The sequence below is a fragment of the Solea senegalensis genome, linkage group LG4 (assembly GCF_019176455.1).
Source record: "Solea senegalensis isolate Sse05_10M linkage group LG4, IFAPA_SoseM_1, whole genome shotgun sequence".
Taxonomy (NCBI): domain Eukaryota; kingdom Metazoa; phylum Chordata; class Actinopteri; order Pleuronectiformes; family Soleidae; genus Solea; species Solea senegalensis.
In genome coordinates, this window is record NC_058024.1 from 19,186,007 (window position 1) to 19,202,558 (window position 16,552).

General features: G+C 38.0%; 2 protein-coding genes across 4 annotated transcripts; both read left to right on the top strand.

The window, feature by feature from the left end:
- Window positions 1–3,260: 3,260 nt before the first annotated feature.
- zgc:153675 (uncharacterized protein LOC768179 homolog) lies at window positions 3,261–7,973 on the top strand. Its single transcript, XM_044022911.1, has 3 exons — window positions 3,261–3,559; window positions 6,005–6,092; window positions 6,570–7,973. Exons 1-3 carry the CDS (start codon window positions 3,551–3,553, stop codon window positions 6,854–6,856), a joined length of 384 nt encoding a protein of 127 aa, XP_043878846.1. The 5' UTR covers window positions 3,261–3,550; the 3' UTR covers window positions 6,857–7,973.
- A 710-nt stretch (window positions 7,974–8,683) lies between these two features.
- hgh1 (HGH1 homolog (S. cerevisiae)) lies at window positions 8,684–15,925 on the top strand. 3 transcript variants are annotated; one of them, XM_044025105.1, is made up of 11 exons: window positions 8,684–8,809; window positions 9,383–9,442; window positions 9,588–9,702; window positions 10,770–10,908; window positions 11,026–11,163; window positions 11,614–11,768; window positions 12,341–12,441; window positions 14,295–14,393; window positions 14,651–14,742; window positions 14,840–14,962; window positions 15,177–15,925. In XM_044025105.1, the coding sequence occupies exons 3-11, from the start codon at window positions 9,593–9,595 to the stop codon at window positions 15,384–15,386; spliced, it is 1,167 nt and encodes a 388-aa protein (XP_043881040.1). In that variant the 5' UTR covers window positions 8,684–8,809; window positions 9,383–9,442; window positions 9,588–9,592; the 3' UTR covers window positions 15,387–15,925. The 3 variants fall into 3 exon arrangements, with proteins under 3 accessions (XP_043881040.1, XP_043881039.1, XP_043881042.1); XM_044025104.1 differs by lacking the exon at window positions 9,383–9,442 and having other exon boundaries at window positions 9,590–9,702; XM_044025107.1 differs by lacking the exon at window positions 9,383–9,442 and having other exon boundaries at window positions 9,593–9,702.
- The last annotated feature ends 627 nt before the right edge of the window (window positions 15,926–16,552 follow it).

Genomic DNA, 16,552 nt, shown 5'->3' on the forward strand with positions numbered 1-16,552 from the left:
AAAAAGAACGGCGCAGATAAAAGGTATTGAAATATAACTTTATTTATAGATCAAAGCGTTGTAAAATCACATTGCAACAACGATAACAACACCAATAGAAGTGGCAAGGTCAAGCATCTACCCTCATCAATTGTTGACAACGAGCCTACATTATGAAAACATCAGGTTACTTTTTTTTTATCTTTTTCCGTAGCCTCTTCACTTGGGCTACAGGACATTTCTATTACACAGTTAAAAAAAAATTTCTCGGTGCTGCGCCTGCCAGCTGACCCGTATATCTACGAGTAGATCTACGCTCACTTCCTCTGAACTGATGTGCGTTCCCGTCGGGGGCAGTCGTTTTTCGGCAAGCAGTCTCGTTTCGGCACAACACCGGGCCCTGCGGTACGAAAGTGGAATTAAGAAATCTAGGATATCTGAGAAAGCGCCCAGTAACCTATGCTACTATATTCATCCTGACTTGTGTTGCACGAACGTCGCTCCTTGTACAATCACGACTTTTTTCAAGTAGACCCTGAGGTCGATCACAGATTTACCGATGCTAAACTGGAGACGTGTGTCACAATGAGCAACAGCTTAAAATGGAAACTTATGAAAAGGTGAAACACTCAGTAGTATGAAAGCGATAGAACCGCTTTTTATTTTTAAATGCTGTTTTAAACTGGGGGTTTCCTAAAAATAAAGCTTAAAATAGGCAAAATCCTATTTGTTGTTGTTGTTGTTCATATTTGATTTTGCAAATTGCTCACCATTTGAAACCACTGTCATCAAATTTGTACTTTATAGCGTTACCTCTCGGTTTGATTTATATATATAAAAAAAATGTTTAGTGGACAATGTCCTTCATGTTTCCTTTGGGGACATTTGATGTGGATCTGTGTTCAGTCCAGTGATCAGTCACATGAGGGAAAGCTGTAACACAACATGAGTTTTCCTGCTGTGACTGTAAGAGTGTGCGTTTTGTGAAATTTGCAATTCATGATACCGACAACCTGCTGTGGCCAGGGAAGGTGACAGATAAATAACATTATAATTAATCATATAATTATTTCTGTATTTATTAATTAATTTTTAATTTGTTTGTTCATTTACTTATTTCGATAGTTATTTATTCATTCTTTTATTTATGTATGTACTGCTATCTTCCGGATGTCCATTCAATCTTCATCATCCTATTCTATTCAAAAACTGACCCAGAATCTTCTGCCTTGTCTTCATACTTTCTATCCTCCTGTCCCATGTAAATGCTTAACCCCTGCTTCTTTTTGGCCTTACTAATTCCTTCCTCAGTGTCCCTCACAACACTTCATGATTCATGCAGTTAACAAATGCATGCTATTTTCTGATAAATTAGCAATGATAGCAAAACACAGCTCATTGGTCATTTATAGCATGTTCAAATAAATGTGTCCAGTTAAACTTGTCACATGTGGCCCACTTTTCTATTTCCTTTCCTGTTTCTCACACTGGCCGCTCTGTTTTGAATGGAATGCAAATATGTGTGATTCCCTTTGCTCGTGATTTTGAGAGACTGATACAGTGAAATGGTTCATTGAAGACCCATGAGATTTGGCTTGGATTAATAATTTTAAACACTCTCCTCAAAGCACACTACTTTTCCACATGTTGTGTGTGTGGGTGTGTGTCCACTGTTGACATTTAACACTACCACTGACTCATCTACACACTATTTCACTGCATGTTAATCCATATAAATGCACCACATCTCACCTTACATGCATTTCCTTTTAAATCAACATGGACTATCGTGTAAAGAAGCAGAACACCAAGTTCTCAAAAGTATAACAGTTGGCTGTTGTTGCTGGTGATGATGCAGGAATCCGGGCATGGACGTGGACCTGGAGCTGCTGCAGCTCCCAACAATGTGACTTCCTGTTTTCATAATAAAATGCCCCCAAATAAATTAAATTGAGCAGCATTGCCAATGTTATTGTGAAGATAATAAACATTACTGAGTGAAAACCTCAAGGACTATTTGAAAACATTTACCGCTGAGGAGCCCTAGTAAAAATATCACATAACTGCAATGTCCATGAGTTGACTTATTTGTATTAAAAATCTCTATCTGCTAAAAATAGATTTTTTTCCCAATACAGTAAAGATGACAGCCACTGAGATGACAACCAATGTTTTAAAGATGTAGTGAGTAACGTTTAAACATTCAAACCCCTGTCAAATGAGTTCATACTATGCTGATTAAACTTATCAGCTCACGCAACTCTTTCTGTGTAGCAGTATTTAGATTTTGTGTTTCCTGATGACATTCCCACACTGCATACAGGAAATTTCAAGACAGATTGAGGCAACAGCAACAGTACTGAGCCAGTAAAGAGAGATGGCCACAAACTAAAAGAAACATCCAAAGTTTAGTTTATGTTCTTGATTATGTTACTTCCCTCATTAGCTTTGTTTTATGTATTGTATTGGTGTTTTTTCGCAATTACAGTTAGTGCTGTCAAGAGATTTAGAAAATTGAGCGATTAATTAATTATCATCTGTAATTAATTCATTTATTTTTTAATCACAACTACAAATTACTTAGAAAAGCTTTTTATTATTATTATTATTATAGTAGTAATAATTATTACCATCATTAAATGATTGTAAAATAAAATAGTGATATCTTGAACAACAAAAATAACCAAATGTTATAGAGCTTTGTGAATTACATCATTTTAGATTTGTTAAAAGAATGCAATATAGTTTTTAGATTTAAACACATCTGTATATAGAAATATTTCAAAACATGTATATAGAATTATTTTATGAACAATGTGCTCCCTTTAATAGGTTATTACACATAGTATTGAACAATGGGTGCGTAATGACATTCAAATGCTAATTAGGCAGTGAGAGGCGTTGTCCATTATATATCAAACCTTTTTTTATTATTATTGCTGTGGAGAGGTCATATATTCCCTGGGTTTATCATGCATTTGCACTTAATTATCATTTAGAATAGTGGTTCTCAAATGGGGGCCCAGGGACCAGTGGAGATAGAGTTTAAGGCCCCACCGGTGGCTGGTGCCAAACTATGTCCTTGTCCTTGGACATGCACCTGCTAAAAGAGAATATCCAAGGTCAGGACAACAAATAACAATGTCGAGCAAATATCTAATCTTTATTGTGTGAGCAGAATGTCCAGCACATCAGATATATTCGATAACCATAACCTCGCCACATATGAGGCTTTTAACTTGAAGGATATGAGCGGAAGTGTAGTGTGTGTATGCGTGTCTGTGTGTGTGTACACGCTGAAGGCGCCACGTCGGCAAAGCACAGTCAGAGAGAAAAGAGAGCTGCGTATGTGTCCCTCTCTGTAACTGTAAGTTAAGAGAAGTTAAAAAGCTGCCAGTACATGCGTTAAAACCTAGAAAAAACGGCCTTCAACACTGCAAAGCCGCAGCTTTTCTCCGAGAAACATATTAGTTAAACAAACTCGCGCACAGTTTGGCTCGGAGGCTCAAACAGAAGCTGCGCCAGGCTCCAGTTTGTTAACCAGGTGTGTGGAGAAGAGACACGGAGAACAATGGTGAAGGTAAGGTTCAACTGCCAAAACATTTTTAACGTTAAACGTGTGAAAACGTGCTTGATATTTGTGTGGATTTTAATAGCACGACCGTAGCTTTATAGCAGTCATTTTTATGAGTGATGATGTGGAACTCAAATATGCCAACAGGTAAGTTTGTACGAATATTTGGCCTTTTAGTTTGTCCATACATGTTCCATTTAATAGCAGTAATGGAGATATCACAATTAATTTTTAACACAGACCCAGCAGTGCTTAAACCTCATGGTAAAAAAAACAAAACACACACACACACTAAAAACAACATTCTTACATCATTAGGTCTGGCTTTTCACATCCAAGAGTGCTAGCAGATTATCAGACATGATGATAATCCACAGTAGTAGCTTTTGACCTCGAGATTGAGCCCATTTTTGTGGGTTAGGAGAAAAAACACTGGGAATTAGAGCTGCTACAAAGACTGTATTCATAATTGATTAATCTATCGTTTACTTGTTTGCTCCATAAAATGTGGACGTGTTGATCATTGTTTCCAAATCCTCTTAATAATAATGTTGTCTTGTTTTTTTCTTTCCCACAAACCAAAATGATTTTGTTGTTCTGTTTTTTGTCATATGGGTCAAAGAAATTAAAAGTCAAAGAGCTATGATTTAGCTTGAATTATGTGAACTGTGGATATGTGCTGTTAAAGCCAAGTCATGGTTTAGTTGTGGTCTGAATCTCTCTGCAACAACCTGTGTGACTAATCACTGAGGGACAACAACACCAAAGTTTCAGGACAGCAGGAGAACTTGATGTAGAGTTTCAAGAGATAAATCTGTTCAATAAAACAAAATGTTTGGCATCAGGTCAAGAAGTGGACTGAACATCCAGTAAAGGCATCTTAGTAGAAGAAAAGACAAGTCTTTAAAATGGCTTTGGAAGATAAAGGAAGAAACTCTGATAGTATTTTGAGTCTTGTTCTACCATTGGGAAAGCAATTAACGGTCTGGATTGTTATGACGTATAAGTTGATGACGAGTGTAGACCCCGATGTGAGCAGACGAGCCACAGCATTCCACACAATTTGTAAGTTCCACGTTGTGCGGGATGGAAGACTAGCCAGCAGGGCACTGCATTTTGTTTTATATGCAAGAAATTACCAAGAGTTCGCTGACATGGTAAAGAGAGTCAGGTAAGGCTTAATATTTTTTCGTGCTGTATATCATGCTCATTGCCTCAACCGAGAGACAATACAGTCAGCATAGGATTGATAATCATAAGGAAATTTTAATGCTCAGATGTATGTGAAGGGCCACCAGCAGCAAGGCACCATTGTGGGGTGTAGATAGGACAGGGACATGTCGTCTTCTTTTAAAAGTACACCTGATTAGAAAGGGTTTCAAACCAATGAAGCACTTTGCCCAAGATGTCAATATCAGTACATGTAGTAGGATGTGAAGGTTCATTGTATCAAAGGCTAATTTTTCCAATAAGATAAGAAGTGAAGACTGAGCTGTATCTGTCGCTATCTACCACTGACTGTAGAGCCATTTTTGGAGGGGCTGCATCTCAGGCTGATTTGTATCACAGGGACATTCTGGTATTCAAGGACATTAAATAATCACCCTTTGGGTAAGGTAGGCTTAAATAAGTGGAGGTAACTCAACTCAATGATGAGCATATGCTTTCTGGGATGTTACCTGAGCATTAAACAATAGTGGGAGATGTGATTTAGAAACTTTTGTTTTTTGTTTTGAATATCTCACTCTTGGTGAGAGAGGTGAAGAGAAGTCATCAGTGGAGACAGAGAAGTACATATTGTCCTGCACCATGTTATGCTTCCTGAGCCTTGCACTCAGCTGGGGGGCTGTGTGAGGTAGGTGTTGAGCAATCAAATGAGAGGAGAGAGAGCAGAGCAGGATTGCTACGTGTGTGACTAGCACTGGTCTGTGAAAGAGCTGAACATGGAGGCTGATGTGCCTTTCAATGAAGGAGATTGTCTCTAATAAATGAAAACATGAGCATCAGGCTTGTTGAGGAAATAAATTAAGGCTCAGTAATTTAATATGTGCAGTAAAAACATGAGCATGCAGCTTCAGAAGCCAAGGTCATTGTTGATTCCATTTGATCAAGTTTATTTTTACAATGTTAAATGCCCTGATTTGTCTGTAGATTGATCATGATAAAATTCAATTTGATCAATTTATAATTGTTTCTCCATGAAATGTTTTTAATTCTCAAATATATAGGATATATAAATAACTGTGACAGCATATACATTTAGTTTCAAATAAAGTATCTGATTTAATGTGAGTCAACAAGTTAATTATGACTTTACATTTGATGCCAGATTTTAGTGTGTGGCATTTTGTGATCTTAATCTCTATGGACATGATAGTTTTAAAATTCAGCCATATATGCAAAAAGTGTTTCAATATAAAGAAAACATTGGGGTTTTCCTGTGTTTTCCAGAATGTGAACAACGTTATCGTGGAGCCCCACCCTGGGACCAGCATGGCCACAGACGAAGCTGAACCCGCCCACAGCCAGCCTACAGAGGGTAAGCAGCGAGCCATCCCTTGGTTGCTATTAAATGCAGAAACATCAGTAGGGAATATAATGCAATCTGTGTTTGCGTGTTGCCTGCTACCATTTTAGAAACAGTTGGTATGTCAGGGGAATATGTTTGTTTGTGTAAGCATGGCTATGACTCTAACCTGCTATTTGTGTCACAACAGTGACACTTAAAACCATTTTATTCCCCCGTGCAGCTCTCAAGTCAGTATCACAGTTGTTACTGGAGTAAGAACAATTAGGTTTTTAGTATTTCTGGGGCATTAGTCACCAACCATTAAGGTGGTTTTGTTGAAACACCTTCTATGATATCCCCAAATGTGAGTGATTGTTGCATATGGTGGCAAAATAAATATCAGTATTTGCTGACAATGATGGATCAATTAGTTGTAGTTGCATGTATGATCGTGGAAAACCTGCATTAATATTGATGCCTCGCGTCTTGTGTTTGTTTTATTTACAGACTCTGGCAAGGACCACGAGGTGGCTCCCCCTAGCATGATGTGGCGGGTGACTGGTGGGCTTTTCAATGTCACCAAGGGCGTTGTTGGCGCAGCAGTGGGTGGAGTGGCCTGGGTGGGAGGCAAGAGCCTGGAGATTACCAAATCGGCTGTGACCACCGTGCCTTCGATGGGTGTGGGACTGGTTAAGGGTGGTGTGTCCGCTGTGGCTGGTGGTGTCTCTACAGTGGGTTCGACGGTAGCCAATAAAGTCCCGTTCACTGCCAAGAGGAAAGACAAGGCTGAGTGAAGGATACGGGGACGAGGAGGATGATAAATGATGGCCTTGCCCCGGCCTGAGCCAACAGATAAAGGCTGCCAGATTTATGGCAGCCAACCAAACTTTCACAGTGCCTTCTGATACCATTTTTGGCCTTGAACATCATAGTTCTGTCTCTATAGAGTCCTAGACTTTGATGGTAATACTACAATCATCACAATCAAGCCTAATAGTTCCATTGTACTACTTTACCATAACAACCCATAATTACCAGCTAGAAATGCTGAGTCACAGAAATGCTTCATACAATCCTCTCCCAACCGGGAGTATGGTTTGTATGGCTGGAACTGAGTATCTGTCTCCAGGAAGATTACATGGACTGGGATCACCTTAAGCATGTGGTGAACTTCTTGATGCTGTTTACAAACCAGACTGTTGCTTTTCACTTATTTTCTTCACTCTTTGCAGTCTACATACGTTTGTTGAAATGTTTTCTGAATTAAGATGCTGATTTTTAGTCTTTTTTTTTTTCCTTTTCTTTTCTTTTGCAATGGTATTGACGTGATATTGAAATCTCTGCAGAAAAAAATACTATGTTGTGAAAAGTAAAATATTTGTTTATTGGAAGTGAGGAGTCAGCATTGTTGTTCGGTCCACATCCTTCACTGCGTCTGACCTGTATCCCTTTGAAAAGCCCAGGCAGGTGTTTTATCCAGCATGTGTGAAGACTGTAGACACAATCACATGAACATCAACACTGGGCACAGGGCTTTTCCACAGCTTCACTATTTCTGAAATGTCTTTCTGTGTTTCTGAAATAGTAAAAATGCTGCGTCAGACCTGAACAAGTTCCGTTTGTGTACGATTTAAGAAGAAAGCATTCAGTAGAGTTCAAATCGGTGTGACAGTTGTGTGAGGGTAAAACGCCAAATGGAGTCAGACACTAAAGGTCGAACCTATGAACTAGAAGGTGATCACTGTACTGTTGTGCAGGTATCTTTTGTGAACATTTATATGCAATATCAGCATTTCAGTGCAACATTTGGAATGGATGGGAGTAGTTGCTGATTGGAATTAACTATGTGAATGTCTCATATGTGTTCTGTTTTTCAGTATATCAATAAAAGTAGTTTGGAAGTTAAATATATCAAACAAACTAACTGGAGTCTTTCCTGCTGTCTCAGTTTATGTGTCTTTGTAAATTTCAAGTTAAAGGTTTTATTTTGTTTGTTTTTTTGTGTTAAATTAATTATTTCAGTGTAAGTGAATTGGTTTTATCTACCTCACATTTCCAAAGGATATGTTTATTAGTTCACATATCGGTGTCAGTTGACATTATAGAACTGTTAAATGGATTGCTGTGTAATTGTGTGGTTTCTACATGTTCTTCGGATTCCTCCCACAGTCCAAAAACACGCACATTTTGAGGATTAGGTAAATTGACCATAGGTGTGAGTGTGGATGGCTGTTTGTCTCTATGTGGCCCTGCTCTGAGACTGACGACCTGTCCCTGGTGTAGCCCGCCTTTTGCCCAATGCAAGAGGATAAATTAGTAGAAGATGGTTGTGCTCTCCTGACTTGTCTTCTCATGCCACAGTGGTGTTTCTGAGGTTTTGAATGACGTATATTTCCATAACTTTAATGAAATATTGCACACTTTAACATCCTGATGCAGAATCAGCACCATATTCACTGACTCTGCTTATGTGTCACCAGATAAACCAGAGGCTGGACTGTAAATTAGGTCCCTTGTATGGTTTTCAGCTTGTATTACATGAACACACGAGGGCAGTAATACCCAGTGTCAACTTCTGAAGTAAGTAAGCGAATGTAGTAGAAGAAGAAGAAGCGCCATCTAATCCGGAAGCTGTGTCCACATGTGTGACGTGACCGTTCTCGTGCGGAGGTTTTAAATGATGTATTGAACTATCAGAGGTTTTAACAGTGAGATAAAGCGTGGAAACATCTTTTAGTCCATGAACGGTAAGATTGATTTATAGCTCATATGAAAAAAAAACCAAAGCAAACGTCGAACAGGTTATGGTTTAGCATGTGAAAGTTGAGCTAACTCAGGTTTGATAAACTGACACGTTATTAGTTTATAAATACTTATTTTATAAATATTGTCCTGCTAATGTTATATTTAATGTCTGTAAAACTATTTTCTGATTGTTTTGACTTCAGTTTGCAAAAATGCTTTTGAAACAGCGCGTCTTATATTGTAATCTACTTCTGAAATGTGTCCGTAACCTATAATGTAAACAACAGCCAGGATGTATAACCTTTACTAATCGTAAACGTTCTGTATCGTATCGTGTTTGTATTTATGATTGACAGTTGGAGGTTATTTATTGTTATTGATTATATAAATAGCACCTTCGTTATGGCACGATAGTGAGCAGTTAATGTTGTATTTAAAATGTAGCTTTGAGACTGTCAGTTTGCTTTGTAAAATATAGCTCCTGTTTTGATTTAAAGTCTTATCTTCAATTAAGTTTATTGTCTATATATTTAGAGCAGAGCCAGTGTATTGAAATGTGCCATCTATTAAATCAGGGCACCAAGTGCATCGTACACAAGATATTTAATACCTCAAAAGGGGAAGAAAAGCAATTAAGTACAATATATAAAATGGATATACCTACTATATAAACCTGTATGCATTCATAAATGTATACCATAGAATATACCATAGTATACCATTTGTGTGTTGTGAACCAGTGGTTAATTGATATATTGTTGCTGTTTATTTGAACTGGTCAGAAGATGTTGAGTGACTCTGAGACTGCTGAGCTGCTCTCCTTCCTGACCCCCAGTACACGTCCTGATGTCAAAGGTCATGCCATTGAATACATCCTGGGACTGTCTGGAAACAGGTAGGAGGATGATAAGGAGGGGAATGAGGCTATCAATAATGCTTACTGTGCTTTTATTATATGTTTTTTTTTTTAGGCGTAGGAATCACAGGATACCTCACAAAACGATTTGTGATACATGGTCCACGATACAATAATTCAATCAATAGATTGCAAGACAATCATATAGCGATACATCATGAAATCTGTCTAACTGAAGAAAACAAAACATCTGTGAAAAAGTGCAGGATTTCTCTATTTATTCACAACATAGAGAACAAAGTGTATAAAGTCTATGTATTGAACGTGGATGGGGCATCTTAACTTAACTTAGCTTTCTCTGCTATTATCCTGCTGTAAACTCCCTCTTCTTCAGCCAGGTAACGTCAGCACAAGTTTCCCCTCGTTTATTTGAGACATGAAGTAGCGACGCCTGGCGAGTGAAACTGGCAGGGACTGTTTACTTTACAGCACCTTAATTTGTTAATTAAAATACAAATATTTGCCCTTGAGGAAGGGCAAAGATACTGTGTATCAACAAATCTATATTTTGACCCACCTCTAATGATTTTATACTTATCAATGAAAAACTTATTTGGAAGTTTGATATAGGCACAGCTCTATAAATCGTCTTACTGGAACACAAGCTGCTGAAATGTTCAAAGATACTTTTGCTTTAGTTTTTTTCAAGAGAAACTTCTGAGCATCCCGCCCCCCTGTGCTCTGAACCAGCATGGGCTCTCCCCATCTTTATGAATTATTTGTTTAAAGCTTCTTAGCAATGTGATATTATTATTCTGTTTTGTCTTACAACTTTGTTTTTAGATTATTTCAGCCCTATCTGAGGCTTTGATGTTGTGCCTCTACTGTGGAGGCAAAATTGTTTGTTTATTATATGTGTTTTATTTGAGTATTGACCCAAGGAAGAAGAGATTAAAATCAAAATAAACTATCGTCGTTTTGATCACTAGTGTTGGTTTTTCTCACATGTTTGGTCAGGCACAGGAGGAAAACTCCTCACTGATGAGCAGGAGTATTTTGGAATTATTAACACTAACCTTCATTATACTCTCTTTGTTTGTTTTCAGGGATGGCTGCCACTTCCTCCGCTCTAAACCTGACTTAATTGTTGCCTTGTGTGCGTTGACAACTGACCCCTCTATTGTGATAGTGAAGAATTGTTACCACATCATCATTAACCTGTCAGCTGATGAGACTTTGCACAATGTGAGGTTTAAGCTGATTATTAGTCATACACTATTGATCATTATTTTTGTTAGTACTCAGTGATGTTTTTCTCTTTGAAGATGAACTCAGCAACTTCTTCTTGATTGTGTCTTTCAGGTTTTGGTGGCAGATGTTAAAGTACTTCCATTATTAGTGAAGAACTTTGTGGATCCAGAGTTTCCACACTCTGATCAAATCTCTACCATTTTATCTAACTTAACCCGCCATAAGAAGACCTGTAAGACTGTCTTCAAGGTGGGTCACTGATGGTTGGAAATATGTGTGTGTGTCAAAAACTCATGTCTGCTTTGTTGTTTTGAATGTTTTTCATCTGATTTTTTTTTTTTTTAATTCTCTGTTAAACAATTGCCATGTTCTGCCAAGTTTAAATCCACAACTATCTGGTTTCTAAAACATTCACAGGGGAGCTAAAATCATATCTATCTGAAATGTATCACAATATTGCCACCTTTTTTTTATCATGATAACTTTTCTTGGCCATATTACCCAGCTTTGTTTTAAAGCATGTATTCCTGCTTCAACAAATAAACAACAGAAAAAATCCGTTCTCCATTGTGATCCCATATTAACTCAGTGGTGTTCACTCCATTTATTATGACACTGCTTGAATCCACAGATCTGTGTAAGGGCTTGAGCATGCATACAACTCAAAAATAAATGTCAGTTGTTTCTTTGCTGTTTCAGGTCCTCCAGGAGGAGGAGGTTGGCCTGGCTAAGCTGGTCGATATGTTTTGTACTGAAGGTTACAACAAGAATGCAAAGCTCCACTACCTGGGTCCTCTGCTGTCCAACCTGACACAGCTGCCAGAGGCCAGAAACTTCATTATGGACAAGGACAGGTAACTCAGGGCCAGAGAAAGAGTGTGGGGGCGGGGCTGCATCCAGGTTTTTGTAATCATTTAAATGTAACAAACCATCATTCATACCCATTATATGCAGCTATTGGCCAAATTTGCTCAAATGTTTAAGTAGAAAGAGTGCCTGTGATAATTAAAAGAAGTGAATGAAGTGAGTAACTCTGGATAAGGTTCTGAAGATATCAGCTCTGGTTTCACATTTGCATTGTAATTTCTTTTTTTAAATATATGTTATATGCAGATATTGGTACTGGTATGTCCATGTCATGTTGTTAAATGTTATGATTTTTAATCAGCTTTAGCCTTCTAAATGTTGCATAGATTACATATTATCATGAGCTTGATAGAAATACCAAAGTCCTGTTACAAAAATATCAAGGATTGTAATATGAATCAAAGTTTAACTGAAAATTAGATTCTGAAATTGATGTGAAATAGCAGTTCCAACAGAAGTGGCATCCTTTCTAAGCCCTAAACAATCGATCATTTTAAAATTACTTCACTATCTGTGTTTGTGTGTGTGTGTGTGTTTGTTTGTTTGTTGTTTTTTACAGGTGTGTAGTCCAGAGGTTGTTGCCTTTCACTCAGTACCAGGCATCAGTGACAAGGAGGGGAGGAGTCATAGGCACTCTGCACAACTGTTGTTTTGACCATGGTGAGACACACACACACATACACACACACATACACCTCATTATCACATGAGATGAAGTTATATTAAGAGAGTCATCCCGCAGATTCTTACATTGTAGGTATATTTAATTTATAGTCCAGCATTAGATTGTACTTATTGACATAGACAATTATAGACAGATAGTAGGAAAGTGGACCCATGCTCACTTTGTCATTGTTTTGGTTGCTCCATCTGTATTGACACTATTGTGTTGTTTCATTCACTAATGAACAGGGTAAAAGCTGAGGTAGGTACTGTTGCAAGTGGAAACAGCTTCATTAGATGTGCTCAGTGACAGCCTTTTTCAGAAACATTTCCTGCAGTCCTTTGTTGCAATTTCTAAGTCCCTAGTGCAGGGGTTTTTCTTCTGAGAGCTACTTTGACAAAATGAAAATGGCCGAGGGCTACTTGTGGGTTGTTCTTTTGACTGAATGAGCTTGTATTGTCTGAACATTAACAAAATGTTGGTGTCCACAACTCACATTTTGCAATAAATAGAACAAAAATAGTATTTAGTTCACCCCCATGTGCATTTTGTATTTCTGTATGCATTTCTTTCTCATATTATCACATATCTCACACACTATTAAAAAAATGAAAAATATTCATACTTTTTTATTCACTTTTTATTTTGTTATTATCTGCCCACATGTCACTATCACTTCACAAGAGTATTCACATGTACAGCTTTATGTGTGATGTATACAGTATTTTCATTTACTGAGATGACTGGCACTGCATTCAGTCAACAGGAGAGTTGTATCCACTGAGGTTCATCTGACAGTCTTGTTCTGAACTTTGATTTGACACACACAGTCGTTTACACTCGTGAAACTAAACTCTGTTTCCCATTCTTTGTGAAAATAGTATGTTTTTGGACTTAAACTGGTAGGAGCATTTGTCGTGGCCGACTCATTCATTCAGCAGCACAACTGTTTGATTGTCAAGTAATTGGCAAATAATAATTTAGTGTTAAAAGGGGGTGGGAAACGTCTGAGTTTGACTGGATACAAATGTAAGCAGGTTTATGTTCGAATATTGAAACCTTTGGCTAGCTAATTGGAAAGGGACAGAGCCACTGTTAGCTTGCAAGCTACTCATTGGAGACCCCCGCACTAGTGTGATGCTAAACATTTGAGCATGAGACCTGCAGTGTAGCTTTGGGCATTGTTATCCAATTACATTCAGCCAGATGTTGAAAGTTTTACTTCACCCAGCTGTGTCCATGTTGGAAGAAAGTGAGGTATTCTCCAAAGCTTCTTTCAGAAGTGAAAACACCAGCAGAGTGACCCTAACAGCCGACCTTTGATTGACAGCATTGGCTGGGCAGTATATCAAGTTTTTAAGTTCTATCTGTATATTTTCAAACATGGTATAGTATTGTATTTGATCATACTTCTGATATAATGCTACACTCGGGTTTGCGTCTCTTCAGGGGAGAGTAGAGCAGAGTCTCCATTGTCAGGGCACGTGAGCAGAGTGGAGCTGGGGGATTTTGAAAGGAACATTGAGTGGTATAAGAAAAAAGTGTGCAACAGTTTTCTCTCGCTGTACTTCCTGCTCCAACCTGGCTCACACCAGCATTTGAAGCATGTCTGAGGTGGAAGAGCTAGCACCAACACATGATTGATTTACCATTGAAGTGGATTGAAACTTCACCTGAAGTGAGATCAGTAATCATCATTGCTCAACCAAAGAAATATGGGATTTTTTTTATCCAGTATCGCCCACTCCTACTTAGAGCCAAAAAAACATAATGAGACAAAAAGAAATGTGAGATATGTTACAGCAGCAACACTACATCCATTCATCTGACCTTTCCTTATTCTGCACAGTCCATCATGAGTGGTTGCTGAGTGATGCTGTGGATATCCTGCCCTTCCTCCTGCTGCCACTGGCTGGTCCAGAGGAGCTGTCAGAAGAAGACAATGAAGGTCAGAATCTGTTTCTAACTACTTTGGTTAATTCAACACATTTATCAACTGACAGATTGATTGTTTTTTTTAGTCTCTCATTATGTATTTTGTGCTGTTACAAAAACGTTACAAATTTAAAAAAGTATTTCTGCATAAACAAAGCCAACATTGACATGACTTTCTACTGAAGACATGAAGATAATTTTGTTGTATTTATCTAGGCCCAAATAAACTAATTTCCAAATTTCCCATGTGTGACTGTATGTGATGCTCAGGTCTGCCTGTGGACCTGCAGTACCTCCCAGAGGACAAGAAAAGAGAGGAAGATCCTGACATCAGAAAGATGCTGCTGGAAACACTCCTCCTTGTACAAACTCTCATATATATACATATATATATAGATAAATGTACTGTATAAATTCTTGTTTTCATGTTGAGGTCATCACTTTTTGTCTCTTGTGTAGCTTACGGCGACCAAAGCCGGCCGGAAAACACTTAAAGACAAGAATGTTTATCCGATCATGAGGGAGTTTCACAAGTGGGAGAAGGATGTCAAAGTCTCAGCAACCTGTGAAAAACTGGTTCAGGTAGGAAGGAATCAATGTTCAAGAACAAGGTCAACAAAGATAACTGTTGACACAGTTGATAATCACTTGAATTTTCAGCATTTGCGCTTTTATTTTGAAGGTGAATATTTAAAAATTCAGTGATCAAAAAAAACCTGAACATTGTCTGCCTCCATTTTAGCCAAGTGTACCAAATAAACTGACTTTCGTCTTTGCCACCATTGTCTTTGTCCAGGTGCTGATTGGTGATGAACCTGAGGAGGGAATGGAGAACCTGATGGAGGTGGAGATTCCTGAGGATGTGGAGGATAAACTGAAGGAGGCTGACATCAAAGAACAACAGGAGCTGGAGGAAGAGCAAAAGAAACAAGAGGAGGAGCAAAAAAAGAAGAACAATGATGCAAATCTGACAGACAGACAACAGGAGAGCGGACTGACTCTGTAGCATTTCTGCACTGTTTTGCTTGGAGAAGGAGACAGTATGACAAACAACTTTGGATGCTGAGATGGTTAAATCTGACAAAACCTGATCATACAGTATGTGGAGCCCTTTCCCCTTGGCAAAAGAATTAACACAAAACCTCTTGTGAATGATCATTTGTGGAGTACCAAAATTAAGTAATGTAGATAATCCTAAAAAATGAACAACAGGAAAGGTGGGGAAAAGTCACATCCCTCTTCAATGGACCGGAGACACGCTTACAGTGTGTGTGTGTGGGAGGGGTCTTCACAAAAGTGGACATAAGAGCACATAACCTAAGAAAAAGTTCCACATAATAAAATGTATTATGTAACTACGGTATGGGGCTGTTTATTTACAGTATTAGAGAGACATGGCTTTAATCACACATGACAGGACATTTACAGAAACAGACTCACCGTTCTGTTCTATCGCATTTGGCATCTCGGCGACAGAGGGAACATTCAATGAAAGGAGAAATATTTTTGCTATTGAAGCCTTAATTAAAGACCATTGAGTACTCATGTCTGATGTTCTCAATTGTTCCCTCCTTTCACAACTTGAATGGAAAAAATACACTTGTGTGAAGAATTGGTTAATTCAGTGTTTTGTGTTTATTAATATGACTCCGTAAATTTACCTATGTGTTTGCCCCACAATCCACTATCATGTTTTTTTGGCTATATCGTAAACATGGTGGGGAGCAGATAATCCAAAAACAATAAGATACCTGTTGCAGAAAACATATTAGCCAGTCAATAATTCAGTCATTGACTTCAATTTCACCCACGAAGGAGTGACGTTTTTCTAACTTTATAAGAACAATATTTTAATTTTATATTCTTCCTTTTATGGAGATGATGATGAACTTAAAAAAAAGAAAATACGATTTCTGGTCAACAGGAAGCCAACAGTTGGATCTTTGTGGCAGTTTTCAGATTACACCGATTGACCAGAAGGAGGCGTCTGGTCCATTCTCCACTGACTGATGGAAAACTGCATATCTGTATGTAAATAATTTATTAAAAGTTGAATACTGTTCATGAGTGAATCTGCAGTTAAAATTAATGCTCAAATTAAAATGTGACTGAACATTTTTGTATAAAGTGAATGCCTTTTACACTAAAGACATTTCAGAGCATTTGAGGTTA